The sequence below is a fragment of the Takifugu flavidus genome, chromosome 5 (genome assembly GCF_003711565.1).
Source record: "Takifugu flavidus isolate HTHZ2018 chromosome 5, ASM371156v2, whole genome shotgun sequence".
In the NCBI taxonomy this organism is placed as follows: Eukaryota; Metazoa; Chordata; class Actinopteri; order Tetraodontiformes; family Tetraodontidae; genus Takifugu; species Takifugu flavidus.
The window spans coordinates 15372428-15396497 of record NC_079524.1 but is presented as its reverse complement, the minus strand read 5'-3'; the positions used below and the strand labels follow the sequence as shown (position 1 = coordinate 15396497).

The following is a 24070-nucleotide window of genomic DNA, read 5'->3' as shown; positions in this document are numbered from 1 at the left end:
TTTTCTTTTTCTGTGGCTTCAGGAACAGAAATTTTGCCAACGCTACGACCAGCTGATGGAAGCGTGGGAGAAGAAAGTGGAGCGCATTGAAAACAACCCACGACGCAGAGCCAAGGAGAGCAAGGTGCGAGAATACTACGAGAAACAGTTCCCAGAGATCCGCAAGCAACGAGAGCTGCAGGAGCGCATGCAGAGGTTAGATTCATTTCTTTTATATTTTTATATTAAAAAAGGACCTATTGTGAAAACCTAGTGAAACTATTTAGACCTTAATTTCAGTAAAATATCAGTAAACTACCAGGATTTTGTGATCTGTAAAATGAGACAAAAGAAAATCTGCTTCATTTGAGGGTGAGGGGCGGTGGCAGCTCAGTCTGTTGAGGACTGGGCTGAGAAGCGGAGGGTTTCAGGTCAAGGCCCAGTGCATGGAAGGTGTTCTGGTAGGGAAAGGTGCCAGAAGACCTCCAGAGCAATGCCAAGTTACCCTTGAGCAAGGTTCCGAACCCCAAATGCTCACATAGGGAACTGCAATGAGCTGGCAACTCATCCAGTGGTGGACCCTGCCTTATGCAGCTGGGTGAGGCTCCACCTACAGTGACCCCAAAAAGGGAGAAAAAAAATCCTTTTTGGATGGAAATGTGTTGTGCCCCAATCAGACTCTGCAATTTTTTAGTCTGTAGCTTTGTCTTTCTTGTTACAGTTGTCACAAACACAATGCCAAGTGTGAAATTCGTTTGGTATCTTATACTGGCGTGATCACACTACAAGTGTGACATTGACCACATCACGCCTGATCACTGCATGCCGTGAGCGAGGGCAAACAATTCTGACAGGCAAGACTTTACCTGTTGTGTCGTGAAGCGTCCTAGGCACCAGGTCACGAGTCCTTGATTATGTGGCATTACAAGTGACGTTTGACTGTGGGTCAAAATCAGTCTAAATTCATGTGGCTGATTCTGTCATAAGCGTGGAATATCACTTGTGCTCCAACCTTATTTTGTTGATTTGGATGTATGCTTTGGATTTTGGGCCGAACTTAAACCCTATTAGCTGTTCATAATTTCCTCCACCTTGACTAAGGGTGCACTTTAGCAGAGTTTCAACCTTGTTTTCATCAGATCATAAACACATTTTCTCTTGCAAAATAAAGCCAGGCTTAGATATTTTGTCTTAGAAAATGCTCCTGTCTTGCCAACCTAACTCCATAGCCTAAACATAAGAATCACACTGGACAATGTTGTCAATTTTCTAACCAGTACCTTTCAACAACGAGTCTCTGATGCTTTTGGAGGTCTCTGAAGGCTCGTGCTGGAAAATGAAATTTAGGAAATGAAGGAAAGTTCTACAAGAACAGCTGAATATTTATTTGGGTTTAATCCTGCCCTAAAAGATTCTCTAGATTTCATTTGTACTGTTTTCATTATAGTTGGAAAATGTTCTGACATAATTTCTCTTTGTTTCATTTTTCGCATCATTTTTTTTTTACATGCCGTGTAGATTTTTCTTTTGGACCAACTGTATCTGCAGGACTTTATCATGATGCCGCTGTGCTCTGTGTCTGTAAAGGTTGAGTCAGTGTTGCTATACTAAAATCTGTAAAATAAAGATTTCGTTTGTGTCTCTGGTTGATTTGGCTCATTAGATAATTACTGTCATTGCTGTAAAACAGTTTTCTTTTTAACTCTGCTCCTTTGTAGCTATTCAAGTGCAGTTTTGATGGTCTTTTGTTCTTCTTTGATAGCCGTGTTGCACAGAGAGGAGGTGGGCTGAACTCCTCTGCAGCTCGCAGTGAACATGAGGTCTCCGAGATCATTGATGGAATATCTGAGCATGAGGTAAGATTTCCTTTCAGGAAGTTCAACAGAGCCAGGCTTTCTTCCCTGGAATTGGCTTGACAAAACTTCGACCTAAAGTCTAGGTTAGAGGTCATTATTGCAACCAACAGGGTTTACATTATTAACTTAAGCAGAGCGAAAATAAAAAAAATGATGCATAGGATTTTCAGAGGTATTTGTAAATACTGTATTTTATTTTATCACTAACGTTATGTAACCTGATCCCTCCATGATCTCCTCAAACCCACTGCGTGGCTATTGGATTCTGATGGTCAGAACACAGAGAAGCAGATGCGTCAGCTGGCCGTCATCCCTCCAATGTTGTTTGATGCTGAGCAGCAGCGCATCAAGTTCATAAACATGAACGGGCTAATGGACGACCCGATGAAGGTTTATAAAGACCGTCAGGTGATGAACATGTGGAGCGAACAGGAAAAGGATACTTTCAGAGAGAAGTAAGCAATTCATCCATTCCTTTTATGTTTGTCCAAGCTGTATGGATTTCATCAAACAGAAACATGCACAAATTCTTAAGCTCTTGACTGATGTTTTGGCATTTTGGCCTTCTTGAAATATGTGAAACAGGTAAACAAACCATTCTGTTTTTAAGGAAGTGAGTTTGTAACTTTCCGATCAAAGCCACATCAATAACTTAGGTTTAAAATATATAATAAGATGTTTTCTCTTGCTTGCTTGGTTTATGTTGTTTGTTTTGTGGGTCATTTCAGTAACAGTCATTCTTTTTGTATAATTTCAGGTTCATCCAACACCCCAAGAACTTTGGCCTGATTGCTTCTTTTTTGGAGAGAAAGGTATTTAGTTTGGGTGCTTTTTTCTTTCTTTGATTTCCTCTTAAACATTTGGTCTCCAATGGACTTTTTGTTATTTCAGACGGTGGCAGAGTGTGTACTCTTTTACTACTTGACCAAAAAGAATGAAAATTATAAGAACATAGTGCGAAGGAACTACAGACGCCGAGGAAGAAGCCAGGTATTATTACAGTTCTGTACTGTAATGTACTGTCATGTCAAAAAATGCTCTTTGATTTTTAATGTGTTAACTACAAAAAAAATAAACTGTAAAGGCAGAGAAAGATTTTCTTTGCCAGAGAGTGTGCTAAAACTCAACTATTTCAACTAAAAACTTAAACCTGTGAGGGCAAGGCCAAAAATGAAATCTTTTGTTGTCGGCGATAAATAGATATTCCCCTTTGGGTGGCCAAGGGTGCCTTATTGACAGTGTTGCCTACAAAGTCATTCAGTGTGACTGTTATTGTCTTTCACAATTAGAGACAGTGTTTACTGGAGCTGATTTGTGAGTGCACCTTTATTTTTAAAGCTTCCACTAACTGCTGAACATCAGAAAGCTTTGTGTAGCATTTACTGGTGACCTAATATAGAATCCAGGGCTCCAGAAGAAACCTCTTCTCATTATCTGAGTGGGAGCCTGCATGACTTCCTTATATTCCGTTGCTGGAGAGGAATGGAGAGTGCAGCAAAAGATAGCAGAATAACTGCGAAGACTAATAGAATTTATGTTTTGGTATGTGAAACGAATAATAATATTCATATAGTGATGCATTGTGGTCTATTTGGTGTGGTGTAGTGGCTAGTCTGTTAGACTGCAGGATGATGCTGAGCAGCTAATGAAGCAGAGGATTGAATCCTCATAGATTCTGGCAGAACAAATGTTTTTTTCAACTTAATTAAACAAGGAATGAGAGTGCCTTAGTAAAATTGTGCATGTGTACCCAAATGTAACTGCTGTTGCTTCTTTGTGCCACGTTTAATGTGTCTTCCTTCAGGAGAACGCAAATAATGAAGTATTTGTGTTTGAAGCTTCAAATGGATAGCCAGTTATATTTGGTCAGTCTAATGTGTTAATGCCAAATGTACTTCAGCAACATCCCCACCTCCTAATTTAACAAAAATCTCTGAACCCTTACCCTAATAGCCCAGACAGGAACTTGCTGAGGAAGTGGATTTTTGTGCTTCAAGAGATTTCGCAAAGCCTTCAGATCCTTTTATGCATAATAAGCAGTTCATGAATGACAGACGCAGGAATTGTTCTGCTTTACTTATTGCCTCTCACAGAAACTAAGCTCTTAGGAGCATCATATTAAGAAAAATGGCAGTTTTTTTAAATATTTTTTTGTTAAATGGGTTAAGGGGTTCAGAGTCTCAGCATCAACATTGGTGAAGGTTTAGAAAATATCAAAGAATTAATATAGTAAACAACAGGAAGATATTAGCCCGGTCACAGTGGTGTCTTCATGAGACCTGGGTTAAGACATGTTTATTGTTACTTAATGCTTAGGTAAAAATTGGCAATTCTTGATCCTTCTACCCTGGTAAACCATCCAGTAAAAAATGTGCCTCAACAAAAATTTTGACCAGCATGTGTTTCATAGGTGTTGATTTTGTAGCATCTGAGTCTCTCTACTGTTTCTGTTTCTATAGGCAAACTAAAATATTGTTAATATAGTTGTGGGGGAAAATTCCACGTTTAGGTTTAGTGGATTGGACGGTCAAAGTAATAGCTTGCTTTTCACTGCACACACTGTTTCTCACCATGGAAATTTTAAACATTATACATTACATTCACTCAGTTTCACATTTCTATGGATCGACCAAATTTCCTCCAAATTCCTTGGCGATTATAGCACCAAATGAAAATTTCATGATAAAACAGTTTGTTGTCTATCTTTTCCCTTTTCCAGCACGGCCAGCAGCAGCAGCAGCAGCAGCAACAGCAAGTACACCGAAACAGCCAGGAGGAGAAGGAGAAAGAGGAGAAGGAGAAGGAGGCAGAGAGGGATGAAGAAAAAAACGAAGCTGAAGAAAAGGAAGATGGAATGAAGTGAGTCACACTTCTGATTCTTTCAGTTACAAATGATTACATATATATTTATCTGAGTGCAACCAAGAAGAGAAAAGTGCAGATGTGAGTTCCCTCATTTCACAACTTTGGAATTGGTCCAAGTGGGCTTAAGTCCGTCAATTATACAGTTTTTTGGGAGAGTGATTTGGTTTTCTGCCCATGATAGAGTAGATCTGTGAATACAATCACTCTGTAACCCTAAAGCTCCCTGAACTCCAATCAGATATTCCACCTACAGCACTATAGAACAGCTGTTTTTAATGTTGTTTCTCTTCCTAATACCAACTATATGCCAGATGGCACATGTCAAATGGTAATCTTGTTTGTGGAAAATAAGCAGTCTTTTTCTCCCAGCTGGCAGTTTCATATGACGGAATGGCAGAAGGTTGTTGGGCAGTGGGAGCAGGAGTAAAGGAAATGATTTCAGGCATCATGCCAAAAAGTCTGAAAGGCAACAGAGGGTCTTTGCTGCTTCAAAATTGAGAGATTACATCAGTCCACATGTATTTAAGCTCAGCTGAGACTAAATGCTGAAGCAGCTGTGCAGTTTAATCGGGTCATATTTATTGGGATCACGAAGCATTGTGTGCTACTTCTGTGTTCTGGGGGGAGGTCGGGGTTCTACAACACCCTTGCTGCCGTCCTGTCTATGACACAACTAGCTCATCTATATTTAGGGTCCAGCCGATCCCCTTCTGTGAGATTAATGGAGATTTGGGACGATGAATTTAGATGCCTATATTTGGATGTATTGTGGATAAATCTAAAAGACTTGTTTCACTGTTGTGAAAAATATTTATCATTCTGTCCACTTGGTAATTGACTTCACAAAACGCATACTTAATTCAAATAGGAATATTTTATGGTTTATTTTTGTTTTTAACATTTTCCCCCAACCCTTCATTGGTTGGACTGCTCAAAAATGGGACTCTGTGCTGGTACAGTCAGCTCATTGTGGCACTTTAACAGGGATGACACTTCTGGAGAAGATGCAGAGGACAAGGAACCCACCGTGGCTTTTAAGGGTCGACGCACCGCCAACAGCCAGGGGCGCCGCAAGGGCCGCATCACCCGGTCTATGACTAGTGAAGTGGAGGAGACCACCACGCCACCGCTGAACAACGAGCTGGGTCAGTATAGACTCATTACTTTCAGGGTGTCCCTTTGCACCGTCGGCAAAGATGAGGCTTACAGCTATATGGTCATTGCTTTGGTATATTTGAGACTCTGGAGCTAGATGAACAGTAGACATACCGTACTGACAGTCTCCAACATTCATTGTATTCAGCATTAACAATGTGATTTGCACAAGCACTGAGGTTCTGAATGGAAGAAAAAAAACCAATGTATTATTAACATATCAGACCCACAACATATTTAATGTTTTATTTGAATTTGTGCTATTTCTAATGTGCAGATCTGGTTTCAATGCTATCTAGTTGCCTCTTACCCCCCCCCAACACCACAAGAGTGTGCTGTTGCTCTTTGAGGCTCGTTTACTTATCACGCTCTTTACAATCTTAAATAACATCTTAAACAATTAGAACAGAAAACATGACATTACTTTATCATATTAATGCCATCCATTATCAAAAGATCAAAAATGTGTTCAAAGACAGGAGAGTGCGTGTAAGCAGTGCCATATCCAGGGGAATCCCTTAGCGATTGGTTCTGTCAACGCCCCGTCTGTGGCTGTTTGTTCCTGTATTGGCAGCAGTGTTAGTCAGCACCCTGTGCCCTTCACCAGTCCATAAGGACAACATGTACACTTGTTTGCCAGGCTGGGTCAGGGTCAGTCTGGCTTTTTGCCTGCACAGGGAAAGAAGCCAGTTGTTATGTCTATAATCATTAACTGACTTCTCTCTTTAGATTTCCTGCTTCCTCCATCTAAAACAAACAGTCCCCTGTGACCCATGCCACAGTGCCTCACTCGCAGTCAGCCCCAGCTACCCTGCCCCCACCCTTTGAATATTTTTCTCTAATTTCTCACTCTTTCCTCTTGTCAGTCACTCCCTAACTGACTTTGTGACAACTACCCTCTGCCCCTCCCCCTGCTGCCTTCTCTGACTTGCCGACTCGCTTGCATTTTTTTTTCAGCCAATCTAGAGATGAGCGAGAGTTCTCGGTGGACAGAAGAAGAAATGGAAACTGCTAAAAAAGGTAATGTTACCTAAACCATTTGTCTCCTTCTAAAGGTTCTGATCTTTAGGATATTGATGCCTAAAAGAAACAATGCTTGTAATTCTGTTAAAAGTATAGATCTTTGATGTGGCTCTGACTTCCTCTTCAACATATACGGCCACGTGGTGTGTGTGTGCGCATGTGCGCGCATGTGCATGCACGTGTGCTCACACCAGTCCGCCTGGAAGGGATGTGCTGCTCTTTGGAGCTAAGTCCCCATCTCTTTGGGTCAAGGCAGCCTGTCTGTTTATCAAGCAGGCTGTAAAGTCTGCTTCTTATCGGACAAATGCGACAGTCATTAACTTAGCCTGTTTATTGTCTTTGACTGAAGACTACCCAGGAGCCTATTGCTGATTCACAGAGGTCACTGACATTCAACCCATTTTCCTCACACAGCAGCCGTCTAAGTGTACAAGGATGTTTGCTGAGTGCACGCAATTGGTCCATTTGTATCTTTCTGCTTTTCTGCAGAAAGAAAAGTGCTATAGTTTTGTATGACATCCTGTAGTTGCTTGCTTTTCCACGGCAGGGTCAGATGGTCATTGCTGTGTCGGGAGCGCAGCGAATACAAGTAGCGCTGCATCACACAGACGCTGTAGGTGACCAAAATAATAAGACATTAGAAGTGGATGTATTGTTTGAAGTGACCAAAAAAAACACATGGCATAGTTACAAGTGCCAAATAGGTGGCTAGTTAAGGTGAATTGCATATTATTGTTAGCTCAATTATTGTTAGCTCATGTTGCTCTTCATTCCTCACTTTATTTTGCCATTTGAAGCTACCATTAGGAGGTATACCAGTTAGGTTTGCCCACATTGAAAAGTGTATAAGTAAAGGGTTGTTGTTGTTGTTACTATTATTATTACTTCTACTACTGCTACTACTACTATGGTGCTGTTTGCCTGTGTTTTAAAATGTATTCTGCATATATGTACTTCTGAATTAAGTACAATAGGTACAACTTATTAGGGGTTACTGATGTAATCAGCAAATAATCAGCCCAATCATATTTTTCATTCATGATTTAAGCCGTTGGCATATATTGAGAGGTTTTTCATCTGCTGAACTATTTTTAAAAATACAATTTCAAGGATAATATTTAAAAGCCCTAGTTTCTTTTTTTTTTTAGTTTCATTATGAAGCATCTGGTTTGCGGCAGGATGTAGATGATGTGAATTTGTTCTGCTTATGAGTCATTAAACCTACCCTCCATAAAGGACCTTCCACAAGCAGTTATCTCTGGCCCAGAAACATTGTAAACACATTTGGTCCTGGGGAGGAATGGTGTCTCATGCCGTGTGTTTTTAGATGCGCGCTATGTGGTAGCTTGCAATTTGTGTGCAGGTTATTGTGTGAAAACTGCCACTGGCCTGGCTTCAACACACCGTGCATCGTAATCCTGGTTAATGTCTTCAGCTCCATTTTCATACAGTGGGATTAGTCGGGCTCTCCTTCCCAGTGGATTTGCACGGCATCATGGTGAGCATTACTTATGAAGGGCTTATGTAACAACAACCACCACAGAGCCCCAGCCACAGTTCCTGGGGCCAAGGAGGAGGAGCCACTCATCCGCAGTTGCCCACACATCTGATAAGTAGGGTTGCCTGTCAAAGAACTTGCGTTTCACGTCAGACAGTTTGGCCTCACCCGATGGCATTTTCATGCTGTTGCCACCCTTCAGAATTTTGAGCACCTTCAACAAGGTCTATATTGAATAATAAGGAGAATAACAACTATAATAGAAATTGTTATTATTCCTTAGTCTTAGTGCAGGTTTCTACTCGCTATACTTTGTTTTTTCCTCTGTGCTCTCTGTTTTTGTCCTGCTTGGGATATTGTTTTGGCCCCAGAGTTGGCAAGTGCCCCTCCTGCTTCCCAACACACACAGACTCACTTTGCGTTGATCTAAACTGGAGAGAGGTCACATTCGAGATGAGAAGCAGGTCAGTCAGGAAAAATGTGAAAGCCTTTATGCTTTCTCATGGTATCAACATCAAGTCCCTCTCTCCGCCCACTTTGGCTCTCTTTCTCTCCCTCCGTCACTCTCTCTCCTCTCCCTCCCCCCTCTATTTTTGCTCTTGGACTGTCTAAGTGTGTGCTTGTGTCTGTGTGCTTGAGTATTAGCAACAGACAGAAGAGAGAGTTCCAGGGAGTGTGTGCTCACTCGTGTGTGCGCGCGTGCATGCATGGGAGTGCGTGTGGTGTGCCTGCTGGCAGGCCGAGGTAGAGGGAGGGACAGACTGACGGAGGAGGGGAGGGAAAAAACCAAGAGAGATAGAGGAGAGATCAGATGAGGGTAGAGAGGCAGAGTACAAGCACCTCCCCTTAGTCCCACTTTTTTGCGGAAATCGTCCCAGACGACTGCCATTTGGAAAGGATGAGGCAAAGAAGAAAGCAGTCTCCCTGGAGCACTGAGAGGTCGGAGTGAAAAGGAGGGAATAGGCTCAGGAGCATGTTCCGTTTTGGGTCATGTCGCCCTGACACCATCTCCTGTATCGAGCCAGTTGGCAGAAACAGCGCACAGACCGAGCTGTTTTCATCTCCTCTGCTCGGGATCAGAAGGCCTGCTTTCAAGGAGCTTCCCCTGCAGCTCTGCAAAGATCAGGCTGTCTGATGGTGTCATCCACCACCAGAGTCACAGGACAACACCAGGCATGTGACAGGCACAAACAACCTTTTTTTTTTCCTCCCTGCACCTGGTTCTCTGGGAGGAGCTAATTGGAATACAGCGTCTTGATTGGGTGTGAGATTCCGACTGCTTTAGCATCGCGGCTGTTTATTGGGTCCTTGTTCGATGTGTATTTCTCCAGACGTTGAGTCAGCGACAGCTGTTCAGGGGAATCGCGTTCATCCGTATAATGGAACGAACTGTATGTAGCTAGCTAAAGTGAACTTTGGCTTTGATTTAATGAACTGCATAGTTATTGCTTAAGGCTGTTTTTGTATTTTGTGTATGTATTAGGGTGCTACTGTGGCTTGTAAGATTAAGGTCTCCTCCTGCTCTTCCTCTTATTTGTGGCTGTCAAAGATTAATAGGTGTTGGTAATATTTCTCAGACTTGGTGTGAGCCCAGCTCCGTTCGTTGTCAGTGGGATTGAAACTTTGGTGACAGTAATAATGTAATTTATTGATTTCAGCTGAATTTGTCTACTTTAAAACTCGACAGATTGCACATTTGCATTTCATCTTAGTTATTTCCCCTGCTAGGTGGATCATTTCAATGTTCCTGCAAGTAATATCTATTCAAGCAGTTCACTTGTTTAATCTCAATAATTAGCTTTTATAATCTGGCTGGATGCTATTTTTTGAAGCCTCTGATTATGGAGCTCTTATCTTTCTGTTGACCGGCTTACTCTGGGCACAGCTGAACCCTAACTTAGTGAAGGCATCATTGTGGTCTGAAGCACAAATGGGCTTTATAGGACACGTGTGCTGTCATGATTGTCATTGTAGCATCTGCATACATAACATACATGCGTCATTGAAAAAGGAAGCTTGCCACTGAGATTTCTTCAGTTATTATCATTGGTCATGGCCGTAACAAGATAAAGAACTCCACAAACTCGTGGAGAAATTTAAGTCAAATTCTCTCAAATTTACTTTCATTTAATGCATTTTAATTTCAAGAAGTTTTTCCAAAAATCATGTGCTGTTTCGATCCATCATCCAAAATTGGAACAGTTCTGCATGTAACAACAGTTTTTAATTTTCTTTTTCCTTGAGGAAATTATGTGATGCAGCCAACGTCTTGTGCAGTATTATCAGAGTTTGATATGTTTTGATTATTGTTATTAACAGTCATGCACTCATGACGTTAAATCTGTAAACGGCTGGAGTCTTGTCTCAGAAGATGTTGGTGTTCTTCCATTCAATAACACCACCCTCTCTACAACCACAACCCTTGTAGAGGCCATCCTGTTGCCATAGCTTCAGGCTGGGACAGGAAACAAGTTGATGGTGTAAAAGCTAAGCCTCTTGCAACACACATTGTTAATTAGTTGCCTTTTGCTAACAGCAGGCTTTCAGGTTGGAACGTTAACTCTAAGCTCCCCACCTACTTCACCGACTTGTACCAGCACAGACCAGTGTTGCGCAGTGATTTGAGGATGCACCAGTGGGTGAAAAAGGCATTGTCACGTGCTTAACTGCATCAAGAAGCAAGGATTCTTGTAGATGGGCCACATCAAAGTCAGTGAGATGATTAGACCAAGTGACCTCAGTGGGGAGCTAGTGATGTCACTGGTCTAAGTGATGGCTCTACAGCTCCACCACCATGTCTCTCTGCCACAGTCTGGCAGTGAGTTCTTTGACTGCTTACTGGGAATGCGGTACAGCTGGAATTACCGTTGCTATCATTCAACATAGCAATTATGTTAACATCAATGCTGTCAGGGAATACGCTGAAATTATATTAGATATGAAAATGTTCCATCTATAAATTCTAGCGCTGTATGTTTTGGGCATGTAAAATCATTTGTGGGCTAGTGGGTTTTAAAATCTTGGATAACATGAGAGAGTATGTGAATGTGTCAAAGTTGATGATGGAAGTATGTCTTTTTGGACATGTAATCGGTATTTAACAGTAAAAGAAGATACTGTCATCAGTGAGCAACAGGAAAGTTAGACTGGAACATAAAAATGCCAAATAGTTCTGCAATCAGAGTCTATGGGCTGAAGACACCAATGCAAACAGGAATCCAATTGATGGAAGTAGAAGGTATAGAAACATTGCAGCTTGAGATCCTCATCAGACCACATTCTTGGACAATGATGAACATGTATAGTTGCCAAAGGAACAGGCTTTTACTGTTGCTGATGTGGCACTTGACAGAATTCCAAGTAGTTAGATCTTGATTCTTTAATTTGAAAATAAAAAAATAACAACACTGTAGGTAGTAATTCCACAATTCAGTAAAGATTAAAGTCAACATTGTTAATTGGTAAATGCAATATCATTGTGAAACTTCTTGAAGATTTATCACAGGAATTGTGAAGTTAATGAAGAATTGTGGCCACAAAGGCTCACATTTTTCTATGACCCTCATCTTCTAATCTCGTCGCTTTGTTGCAGGCCTTCTCCAGTATGGTCGGAATTGGTCCGCTATTGCCAAAATGGTGGGATCGAAAACTGTGTCACAGTGCAAGAACTTCTACTTTAACTACAAGAAGAGACAGAAATTGGATGAAATTCTGCAGCAGCATAAAATGAAATCAGTAAGTAGCATACTTATTTATCCACAGTAGGTTTTTTGTGCAGTTCTTAAACAGTAGGTTTGTGTTCCTCCAGGAGAAAGAGAGGAAGGCCCGACGTAAGGGCAAACCCATGCAGAGTGAGGAGACTAGTTCTTCTTATCCTGCAGAAGAGGAGGAAATGGAGGGCTCTGGAGCCAGTGGCAATGAAGAGGAGGCCCCTGAAGACGGAGAAGGTATCCTAGCACATTCTTTGTCAAATGATAAAAATAAAAGGAGCACAATAGATACTTTAGCTCAGTGGAAGAGATGCACATAATCTCTAAGAACTCAGTCTCTGTCTCTTTTGGGATAGAATTTTTTTCAACATCAGCTTGAAAACTGGGAGTATTTCATTTTAATATTTCCACGCGTATAAATGTCTGCATTACAATCATTCAGCCAGTTTCCCAACCCAGGGAAAAGAAAAAGACTTTATGTTCTTCACCAGTTAGACAAGAGCAAACCATTTGAAAACCAACCATTTATAAAATAACAACATCAGTATTTTGACAAATTCAACCAGGATAAAGTTCTCTGTCAGTTGCATTTAATTCTGACTGACAGGAGCTAGGAACAGCTTTCCACAGCTGCTGTTAGACTTGGGAGGGCCACAGAAAGCAGTGCCATTTGCTGCTCTTCTGTTGTTGGCACTGTTGGATTGGTTCCAACCGAGTTGGTGGCAAACAAAAAATATTTGACAGTTTTGATGCAATGCCGAATGTGAGCTGTGAAAACAGCATATTACAAACCTAATATTACTGTTGTCTTTTATCCTGTCAGGAGGAGCCAACAACAGCTCTGACACGGAGAGCTTGCCATCGCCACACTCATCCGAGGACACTAAGGGTAAAGAGGATGCATTGACCAGGTCCAAAGCTGGCTCAAACACAGGGGACAAGGACAACACTGTGGCCAGTGTAGGACACACAGGGGATGAGAAACCTACCGTCAAGGAGGAGGCAGCCATCAAGCAGGAGATAAAGACTGAGCCAGGGGAGCCCAGCAAGGAGCAGTCGACAACACCAAGTGATGTTACCGATAAAAAGCCTCCCACAGAGGAGACAGAAGAAGTCAAAAGCTCTGCCAAGAGCTCCAAAAAGGAACAGGGAACAAAAACAGGCTCCCGTGGGGACAGTGACTCAAGTGCCACTTGTAGCGCCGATGAAGTGGAAGAGACGGAAAACACGGAAAAAAGCCGGTAAGAAGTCTTTCATGCTTTAAAGGAAATACCCTCTGCTTTTAACTCATTTCAGTAAAAATGTTTGATACTATGTTAATAGTGTCACGGGGTTACAGAATTTAGGGCAATGTTTTGAGATGTCATGCTTCTCTGGACCATCACAGCACAAATTAAAAACACTCAAAGGGGGTTTGAAGTGTTATTTGTTGCCTAGCTACACTGTGCAGCAGTAAAGCCATATTTGATAATGGCACTTGCATGTTCACCGCAGGTTTCTCTCATGCTAACCACAGATTTTTCCTACTTTATGTGAAAGAGGATATCTAGGTCTCACTCTGCATCAACGCATTGTGTGTATGTGGCTATGAATGAGGTCACATAAATGGGTGTCAAATGCGTGGGAGGAGTGATTAGCCCTGTTTGCGCCGTATTACTTTTTTTCCATGACAGCAGACTACATGTACTGGCAGAGCCAAGGGAAACACGGCCTCTCCACCAAAGCAAACAAAAGCAGTGAAAGAGCGAATATGTTTGAGATCATGCCCACTCTTTTTGTTGCTTTGCATCAAAGCACGTCTGTCAGCGATTCCAACTATTTTGTGTGCTTTCAACAGATGTGTGAGACAGATAGATGGATTTTTACTCATGATTTATTCTGACAGTTTGGACAAACATTGGGCACTACATAGGAAGCAATTAACAGAACCATAAAAACCACATACAATAATTTTCAGAAAAAGATATTTTTTTCTCTAGTTAGTGTGTAGATATCACATAAAGCTGTTCTTTTCATAATGCAGATTAACTAAATGGTCCATATACATGGCAAGTCTTCTAGATGACGGAGAACATGTAATATTGCCAACAGAGCCCTAGTCATTAACCATGAAATCAAACCAAATACACCAAAGGAACTTGATTTATACCTATTTATTTGTACATGTAAAAGTATATAATGGTAAATTTGCATCAGGTGAAATGGGCACCCTTCAAAAATCATGATTCTCTATATAAAGTTCTGTTATGCTGCACATCGTTTTACAATAGCTGAGATCTCTAATGTTCATCTTGAACACACTATTTGACAGAGGAAGCACTCTTAATCACACACTTCTTGCAACATTGTAGGGGGAAAGGGCCTCTTTAAATAAACCAGAGATATACGATAAGGAGCATTTCAAGCTGATTATTAATAATGCTGCTGCTACGGATAAGTCTCCATAATGTCCTGTTCACTTTTTGAGTTGCCTTCTGGGGGGGAGTCAGGCCAAGCTAAAGTCCATCGTTGACAATGACACCTACCCACCCATTTCATGACATACTGGTCAAGCACAGGAGCACCTTTAGTCCAAGACTCGATCCCCCGAAAGGCACCACGGCGTGCCATAACAGATCATTCCTGCATGCTGAAAAGATCTCATTATCGTATGTTCTGATTCCTTGGTACATCTGTGCAATATTTTAATCCGTATCTCACACTGTTAATATTAAAGATGACTCGCACGTGCAGTGCGTATCCTATTAGGGAACGGTGAAAACCTTGATGCCATGATGACTCTTATCTTGGGGATTTTTAAATCTTTTTAGTAGAACACATCAGTGTACTAGCTGGACAACTTGACTACAGTCAAACAAATGACAGTATGTTTTATTCTGTGGGGATGGACGTGATACACAACTGTCTAACATCAACTTCTCCAATCTAATTTTTGATAGAAGAGACTGACTTAATTTTCTTTTTCTGTGTAGAATAACACCCCCACGACCAAGCCTGCTCAATTATACTCAGGATGGAGTCATCTCATCCCCCCTGCAGAAACCCATGGACTTGAAGCAGCTCAAGCAGAGGGCTGCGGCTATACCACCGATTGTGAGTTCTGGTTATAATAAAACACTGGTTTTATAACATTTTTTAAAAATCCCCTCAAAAAATTATTTCTTTTTTTGGTACTAACAAATGAAAACTGCGGGAATTAGAATGACTGCTTCCAGATTAACAGAAGTCATGCAGCATGGAGCTAAAGCAAGACCTGAAGTTTTGATCATTTAAAAAAAATATAATTAAATCAAAACTCTAAGTTATGATGTTGCAATGCAACCAGAGGATACAATTTTTGATTTTCAGACTCTAAATTAATTTTTTGTTGTATTTCTTTATCTTATACTTTCAAGTTCAGATGGTCTTTTTCAGTTTCCAATTTTTTTTCAGGTTCAAAACTTTTCCTCTGTTTCAGGCCGTACCTGGATCATGCTATGGCCTTTTGGTCCATAATGCAGTAACTCATTGATATAGTTATGGTGTTTTCTTACTACTGGGTGTCATGTGATAATAATCCTTTTTCTTTTATTGCATGTGTAGATGCCTGAAGCGTCCATGCTGGCTGATCAACACAGTGGTGGAAGCAAAGCGCCACCACCCCCACATGCTCTGGCTCTGTACCAGCAGCAGATCACCATGGCTCATGGCGAGTCCTCTCAAGAGGTCAAACAGCAGCAGCCCCTCTCAGGCCAGCTGGGGAAACAGCAGCCATATCATCCCCAGGCAGACAGAGACAGGGAGAGCCCCCAAACACGCTCACGTAGCCCCTCCAGCAGCGATAAGGATGGTATGAACACCGCCAACATGACAGAGATCTGCACTTTTTGCTCATTCAGTTTCTGGTTAGGTCTAGTGGAGTAAGGGATGGTGCTCTGTAGATAAGCGCTTCACCGTTGTCCACCTAAATTTTTCCTTTCACCTTTATGTCATTCCCACTGGTCCAAGTTTATACATGATGGTGCACAGGAAATAAAATTAGTATTGTAAATGCCCAAAATATGCTAATGATTAATCAAAGTGCTAATGCAATTTTTAGCTACTCTTGTTCTAGTTTTACTGAGTTTCCTTGTTGCATACTCTAACCTTGAGAGCTTGTTCTTTAGTGCTTTGGGCAGGAAGGTATTTCTGGGACACTCATGGATGAGGGAACTGATTAATCACCTGGTTTTGCTGTTGACCCTGAAGGCAATACAGTCTAGTTTGCTGTATTTACTGTCAGCAGGTATAATGTGCCTCTCTGCTGGAAACTCCAGGCATATCTTTTATAGCCGAGGTGAGATGTCAGATCCAAAGTGTAACAGATCTTTTCATCTGGAGAGGATCTTTGCAAGGTGTTCGACAGGCATGGTTTTCATGTTTTCCTTTTAAGCTCAACTTTGCTGCTTGTTTTCAGTTTTGTAATGGAAAGAAGGGGGGAAAGTGTTGAAATTTTGGCTTTGACACAGTGTCTTCATCAGAGCTGCAGTGCCCTCTTTTTTGACTGTATTGGGTTCCCAACTTTGTTTGGTTTAATATCTTGTTTTAACAACTGCGCACACCCTGGGATTTGTAATCTTTTTTTCCCTGATTCCCCAATTACTGGGCACAGTCTATGCAAATGATTCAACTTGATCAGTCTCTGATGACAGTCGTTTAACATTTTTATTTTAGTCATTTTATAGTGGAATATTGAGTGTTGGGTTGAGAAGGTTCAGTTAGTTTATCATAAACTAACTGCAGAGCCCAGAAATTGGCAGTTAGAAATTCCCCAAATCACTGCCTGTTTGTCATTTCTGTATGTGTATTTGCAGAAAAGTCCCGTGCGTTCTCCCCACATAATGAAGCCAAGAGGCACGCTCTGGGTCCTGATGAAATGAGGGCTCCCAACTTGGGTCGACTTGTTCCCTCCCCTTATCCCATGTCTCCTAGAGATATAGCCAAGATCAGCCATGACCAACATCTCCTCCACTTCAACTGTGAGTCTTCTGTTCTATCTCCTTTGGGAATTATCTACTTAAATAATTGATAGCAAACCAAATGGCTGCAGCACTCACATGACATCCCTGAAACCGAACAAACATCACACATACACCATCAGAGTGGAGGAGCAAATGCTTACACAGAGCAGTGACAGTTTAGTCTTCCCCAGTTGGGTAAGTAATCATAGTAATTTCCAACAGAGTTGATTTGGATTCTCCATCAACAATGTAGACCGAAATACTTCAGAATAGATCTAGTCCTTTTTCTTAGTTTCTTGTCACGCCTCAGTAATTGCCACATTCCAGATTGGGCAGGGGAGGTTCAGAATTAGTCTTGTAATAGTAATTTTGTAATCCAAGCAAAATTTCACAGTTATAAATCTGTTCATTTCAGCGTTCCAGCAGGGAGCCCACCCCTCAATTGTTGGTCTCCCACAAGATGGTGGTCGGTTAGCAGCAGTGAGACCACTGACCATGCCCGAGCCACCACCACTCATTTCCTCCACCAAACAAGGAGGGTCCATCACACAGGTGTTGTATATTGTTGCAAGATGTGCATTTGTGAAGGCAGTGATCTAAATAGTAGTTTTTTTTAAAAAATGCAACCGTTTTTTTTTGGTAATTACAATTACAAACACTTTTTTCCTCAGGGCACCCCAGTCCAGTTGCACAGTCCAGCTCATGGTTTGGACCATGGAAAGATACCCCCAACACAGATGGGGCTATCTTGGATGGATCATAGGAAAATGGGTGAGTGGAATCGGTTGGAGACTTTGATTCTTCCACTTCTTCCATGCTTCAGAAATACATGTTTTTTTCCTTACCGTCCAACTTTTTGCCTTTTCTTTATTCGAACAACAGGTCCATTTCCTGTCATAAAACAAGAACAGTTATCACCTCACAGCTTATCATCTCAAGCTGACAGCATGTCAACGCAGCAGGCATCTCATGATAGTGCTACAGGGCGAGGTAGGTAGATTCCATTCCCTTCTTTTAAATGTCAGTAATCGGTATAGCCTACTCAGGATTCACGCTTGCTGGGTCTGTTGGAACACAACAGGACAAACCTGAAAATGTCTTCAAATAATGCAGAAGAGACTTGAAAGTCTTTTTTATAATCGGGGAGTTTAATTCGCTGAAGTTCACCTAATCTGACAGAGCTTTGAGAGGATGTGAAGAATGGAGGGGGTGGGGGGATCCTAAATCCATGTGTGCAAAGTTGGGAGATGCAAAGTTGACATGATTCAAAGTTATAATTACTGATTTTTTTTTTATCGGATGTGTTTGGGCTGTTTTCAGTAATTACGGTACAGTGATTGGCAATAGAACGTTTAGTATGTTTGCATTATTTTCATGATTTATTTTAATTGTTATTTTCTTTCCAGCTTCTATTTCTGCTGTCCAGGGTGGTAGCATCACTAAAGGCATTCCTGGGACCAGAATGCACCCAGATTCTTCTGTCTCCCACCGGGGGGGCTCCATTACTCAGGTAAAGCTCTTTGTTGCACATAATATTGTTTTACCAATGTAACTGCATTTAATTCAAATGGGGAAAAAAATCTACTTTCTTTTCATGTGGACATTTAAATATCCAAAAGACGTTACGGTAGTTTAGCAATATTGAGTCAGGAAATTCTGACAAATATTTGGAGATGTTTGAGGTGCTTAAGTTCTAAATTGTACATTAGAACATGGAACAGGTGGCAACGATTTACACAGGTCCCTTTTTAAGGTAAATCATTGATGTTTATACCTCCTTACTTTTCCATCAACCTCAGCAGGCTCACCACATGACTTTAGGCCTCTGTAGTACCGTTTCAGGTCTTATTAGAATGCCTGATTAGTGCATGTTGGAGAGACTACAAGAGACCAAAGTTCTTCTTAAATTTTGACCTGACCAAGTGAAAGGTTATTGACAAGCAGATGTATACAAAAAAATTCAATTTGAGGTACCAAAGACTTTCACAAGGACCAGTACTGAAGTGTAGCAACTCGTCTCTAATGCTGCAGTCCAAAGTTCTTTTTCTTTTAGACCAAATGATTAAAACCCCTGTTCACTACAGAAGGCAGCTGATTTCTTTTCTCTACGACAGTTGGAGAATTGAATAAATCACTGAAGGTCTCCACAATTCTAATAAGCCCTCATGAATGTAAAAGCAGTGAGTTTACAAAAGCAGTCATTGTTATTCTTATTTAATTTTTCCTGTAACTATTACAATGTGACTGAAACTGGATTAGTGCTGTTGACAACAACTCTTACAATTAGTAAGTTTATAGATTATTATATTGTAGATTATTATTCATCTGATTGCTTCAGGACCTCAGAAACTTGTGTTCATATTACAGAAGCAAAAAGAGTTTTGATGTATAAACTAATACATAAACTGAAATACGTTTTTTTTGTTTAATTTTGAAATCTGGGAAGATGAGGGTTGCCCCCCCACGTGACAGATTAGTGTTCACAGCCATAATATTTGTCTGTTTAAAAATGGTGTACGTTTATAAGTCCTTTGATATTCATGGGTCTATTTTCAAAAAAGAAATCTGTGAAGTATTTAGTTTGATTTGTGTACTAAGGGGTGGGGCCTAGGAATGCTAATGGCAGCATGAGAAGGCAATGTCAGCTGAATTCTACTGAATTCTTCTACTTTTAGAGGCCCTATCACCAAAGCAGTAGGTACATGGCATGAAGACATGTTTCCCATTTTATTAAACTATTTTTTATCTGTATTTGCCCCCTTTTCTCATGAAACACCTCAAATACAATATGAAAAATATTAAAGCTCTCAGACTCTGAAATGAGAAAGTTATCTACTTCCTGAATGGTTTGTAAATTTTTCTTTATCAATGGCATTGATATAAAAATTGTCATTGAAAGATAGCCCTATTCTACTTGCAACTAAAGTTACCACCTGTGAAAAAGCTTTGATCCTAATAAAGTCAGACCGAGGGCACAGTTGTGTCTCCTGCAGCACTGTTGACCCACGCGCTTCGTAACTGTTATGAATCAAGGATTTAATTGTGAGCATCTGCTGCTCCTGGGCTTCGCTTCCAGCCCAGAATAAGTGCAAACATTAGAAAAGAGGGTTTGACATTTGCTTTGACGTTAACCACACACAATCGGGTAGTTTTAGTTTTGGCCTGATCAGACCTTTCAGAGTGTCTTTTTCACGCTGTTATGCTGAAGCACAGGTCTCACAGCCTCCTTGTTCAACACAGGGGACACCAGCTGACGTTCTATATAAGGGAACCATAACCCGTCTGATCACGGAGGACAGCGCCAGCAGAATTGAGAGAGAGCGAGATGAGGTTCTCTCAAAGGGTCACGTTGTCTATGAGGGTATCAGTGGGCACATTCTCACTTATGACCGTAAGTACAATATTCATTGTTTATTTTTTCCTTTTGAATGAAGGTTCGACAGACAGAATGGTTTCTCTCCAACATCTTTTCTATATTTGTCCTGTGCAGGTTCATCGTCTCAGACCCCAAAAGACGAGGGCCGAGGCTTGGCTCAGCCTGGGGAAATTCTAGGTCTGAAGCGTTCTTATGATGTCATGGAAGGAGGAATCTCTAGAGGGTTGCCTTTGAGGGACTCACTGTCTACTGCCAGTTGTGAAGGTAAGAGATGCTTCACAGGCTTTGGTCCAGTCAGAAAATTGTGCCATATATTTTGCCAATGAAATAATTAGTTTTGCAATGTTGCAATGTTTGATAAAGAAAATGAATGTTTTTTTTAAGGGTTTTGTCATTGAGACAAGTAGAATTTGGGATGAATACCGAATATTGCCTCCAGCAAAGAATTTAACAATTCTAATGTGCAATAATGGAGAATGTTAGACTATGAAAGTTTGTTTTAAGGAGAGATTTAAAAGAGGCCACAGTCAGCCTGCCTGAGATCTCCATTCAGGGAGTTCCACAGCTGAGGGGTAAATATCCAGCCTCCTTTGGTGACCAAGCAAATATCGGTAGTGGGACACCTCAGAAAAGCCCTGCTAGAGGATCCCAGGCAGCAATCAGGCTCATAGGGAGTGAGCAGATCACATATATAAGCCGGAGAACATAAAGATTTTCAAACTAGCACTAAATACTTAAAAAATCAATTCTAAACGATTGCAGGTAACCAGTGAAGGGCAGCAAGGATTGGACAGATGTGGTTTTTCTAAAATCTTTGATAAATGCATCAGATTGGAGATGGGTCTAAAATTGCTTAAAACAAATGAATCATGGGAGGGTAAACAGTGACGTGTTTAAAAGCAGAGATGAAAATGCTGGAAGTCAGGGATTTTGATAATGGATAATGAAGAATTCTTTTTAAAAAAACAGGTGGAAATGCAGGTGGATGATTTGGAATTCCTTCAATTTAGCTGGTTTTGGCAGCTAAATTGAACAGTATTGCAATATTACAATATAACTGCTCGATGCTGTTTTGATGGATATAGATCTATATTATCTGTTGACATTAATCCAAATGTTACAGGACAGGCAGAAATCATTTCAGGATCTCTAATAAATTGTTTAAAAACTCTACAAAAACATTTAGCACCTTTTTAACTCCTTCATGTTTTTGCAATGAATGTTTCTGCCAATAAAGGAGAGATCTGTACCATCTGGTTTGATAAGTATAGCTTCAATGAAGTTTAAGGTGTTTCTTTTTAGCTGATTGTTTTTATTATTTTTCATTCATGTTGTACATTATGTCTTTATTGATGTCTTAATCTTTGTATGTTTTGTTTGAAGTAAAGCATTTTAGAACTTGTGAAGTAAAGTACTATATGATTAAAGTTTTCATTTTTATATGTAATGCTTGAAATATCTATGAATCTAAACTCTGTTTCAGGGCTGATTGGTCGAGCCATGCCTCATGATAGGGATAGTCCACACCACACACCCTATAAAGATGCTCATCACATTCGTGGTTCCATCTCACAAGGTAACTCGCCGTCCCTCTTACTGAAAATCACTGCCTGAGGCAGAGCGGATCAGAGGCGCAGAATGGTAGACATTAGTAAAAAATCCTGGAAAATGCTTCTTAATGTTGCCTTTCCTGTAATGTTATCAGAGTAAATGGACCACACTGCTCGCTGTGTAGACCAACATTTTCTTCCTTCATGAAGAAATTCTTTCAAAAATCATCATTTCTTTCAAAAGTCTATTTTCAAAGTCGGTCACCGGTAGTAAATGTGTTGTCATTTTTTCCCCAACTGCTCACACATTAATGGAAATGTCTTATTTCTCTTTTGCTGTCATTTGAAATCCATTGGCTATTGTTGCTGACTGCCGTGTGACATTTGTTATGGTCAGGTATACCCCGTCATCTGGACCCTCAGGATGGCTACCTGAGAAGGGAGGCAAAGCAGATGAAGAGAGAGGGCTCCCCACTTCGTGTGACTGGTTCCCTCTCTGACTCACTGAAGGGCAGAGAGAGCAGGGTACCGACCGGGAAGGAAGTTGATTGCTACATCCGTCTCATTCCCAGGGATGAGCTCCGGCAGCCTGGGAAAGAGGGCATCATAGCACAGGTAAATACATGTTGGCAACTTACAAAGAAGCTGTCAGGCATTCTTGTCTGTGTTTTAAGAGTTTAATTCCTGTTTATGTTTTCAGGGAACACCCATGAAGCAGGAGGCAGCTGCTTCAGGGAAACGTCACGATGTCCGTTCCATTATTGCCAGTTCACCACGTTCTTTCCACAACACATCCTCTCTCCTGGAGAGGAGTCACTACGAAGAGGCACCAAAAGGAAGACCTAGCGCTGTGGTCAGCACAGCTAGCCCCATAGCTCGCTCTTCCCCCCTTACACTGGGGTCAGAACAAGGAAATAAGTCCCATCACAGTCCAGTAGGCTACGATGACAAATGCGGGTTAAGGACCTCTTACCCTGGTCCCTCACATCGTGGCTCTCCTTTGTCCAGAGAGGGAAGCCAAAGGCAAAATGATGGTGGGTATATCTCAGACAAATTGTTGATGTTTTTAACCATCAGCTATAATTTATAGCTCAGATAACATTTTGGAATCTCTTGATATTAATATATATTTGGTTTTGTTGCATCAGGTTCCAGTAAAAATCCTTCCCAGGAGCGTAAAACCACACCAACCCCTAGAGAAATGAGTTCTACCAAATCGCCACTCTCAGGAGTTCCAGATCAGCAAACCTACGAGCGGCTGCTCCAGGGTCTCGGAGCAGCAGATGTCTACCGTCAGATCCCCTTGGCCTTTGATCCTGCAGCACTCCCTCGTGGTATTCACATTGATCCTGGTATTGCTACTTTTTAAAAAAAAATCTTTACAGCTCTATTAGTGTCTGAACCTGCATCAGAAATCTCACCTGGTCTGGAAATCTTTCTCATACTGCAACAAGTACAAGTACAAACAGACTGTGGTCTGTTATTGTCGCTTTAGAATATTTACGCTTAGAATGAGTGGGCAAGTCTTCAGTTATCAGCCCTCTCTGCTGTGAAACCATCTTCTTGTCCAGAAGATTAATCTGAATAACTTCCTTTTGTAAAAGTATAGTCTGCAGTCATTATTCAAGCCACACTGAGGCCCATAATGTCCTCATTTGTAGGACAATTTTGATGTCTCTGAAACCTTTTCTTCTGGAATTCTTTTCCAGCATTTGTGTGAACTTGATCTTGTTAATGTCTATCTTGCAAAAAAATTTCCTGACAAATATTTCCTCCTTTCCACACAGCAGCGTACTACTTGCCTCGCCATCTAGCTCCCAGCCCGGGTTACCCTCATCCCTACCCCTACCTCATCCGTGGATTTCCTGACACTGCAGCGCTGGAGAACCGCCAGACATTGCTCAATGACTACATCACCTCCCAGCAGATGCACCAGTGGCCTGCCGCTGCTGCCATGGCGGCTCAACGCTCTGACCTTCTCAGGGGCCTCACTCCACGAGACCAGCCTCTTCAGCTACCATACTCCACAGCTCCTCGTGGTACCTTTTATAGGGCCTTTTTTTGTTTGAAACTCAATTG

General features: G+C 41.3%; 1 protein-coding gene across 9 annotated transcripts in view; it reads left to right on the top strand.

Annotated features, from left to right (window-relative positions):
• ncor2 (nuclear receptor corepressor 2) overlaps positions 1-24070 on the top strand; it is a 68097-nt gene that overhangs the window by 32969 nt on the left and 11058 nt on the right. For 4 of the 9 annotated variants that reach the window (XM_057031944.1, XM_057031947.1, XM_057031943.1 and 1 more), the window contains exons 10-34: positions 23-195; positions 1742-1835; positions 2112-2290; positions 2593-2647; positions 2727-2825; positions 4555-4694; positions 5685-5845; positions 6813-6875; positions 11969-12111; positions 12185-12323; positions 12910-13327; positions 15059-15179; positions 15669-15915; positions 16919-17083; positions 17481-17617; positions 17737-17836; positions 17948-18055; positions 18472-18575; positions 20306-20456; positions 20556-20705; positions 21925-22017; positions 22389-22606; positions 22692-23025; positions 23140-23343; positions 23779-24030. In XM_057031944.1, coding sequence (XP_056887924.1) covers positions 23-195; positions 1742-1835; positions 2112-2290; positions 2593-2647; positions 2727-2825; positions 4555-4694; positions 5685-5845; positions 6813-6875; positions 11969-12111; positions 12185-12323; positions 12910-13327; positions 15059-15179; positions 15669-15915; positions 16919-17083; positions 17481-17617; positions 17737-17836; positions 17948-18055; positions 18472-18575; positions 20306-20456; positions 20556-20705; positions 21925-22017; positions 22389-22606; positions 22692-23025; positions 23140-23343; positions 23779-24030 — 4048 coding nt within the window. The remainder of the gene's footprint in view (positions 1-22; positions 196-1741; positions 1836-2111; positions 2291-2592; positions 2648-2726; positions 2826-4554; positions 4695-5684; positions 5846-6812; positions 6876-11968; positions 12112-12184; positions 12324-12909; positions 13328-15058; positions 15180-15668; positions 15916-16918; positions 17084-17480; positions 17618-17736; positions 17837-17947; positions 18056-18471; positions 18576-20305; positions 20457-20555; positions 20706-21924; positions 22018-22388; positions 22607-22691; positions 23026-23139; positions 23344-23778; positions 24031-24070) is intronic. The other 5 variants (XM_057031948.1, XM_057031942.1, XM_057031946.1 and 2 more) reach the window with 4 other exon arrangements.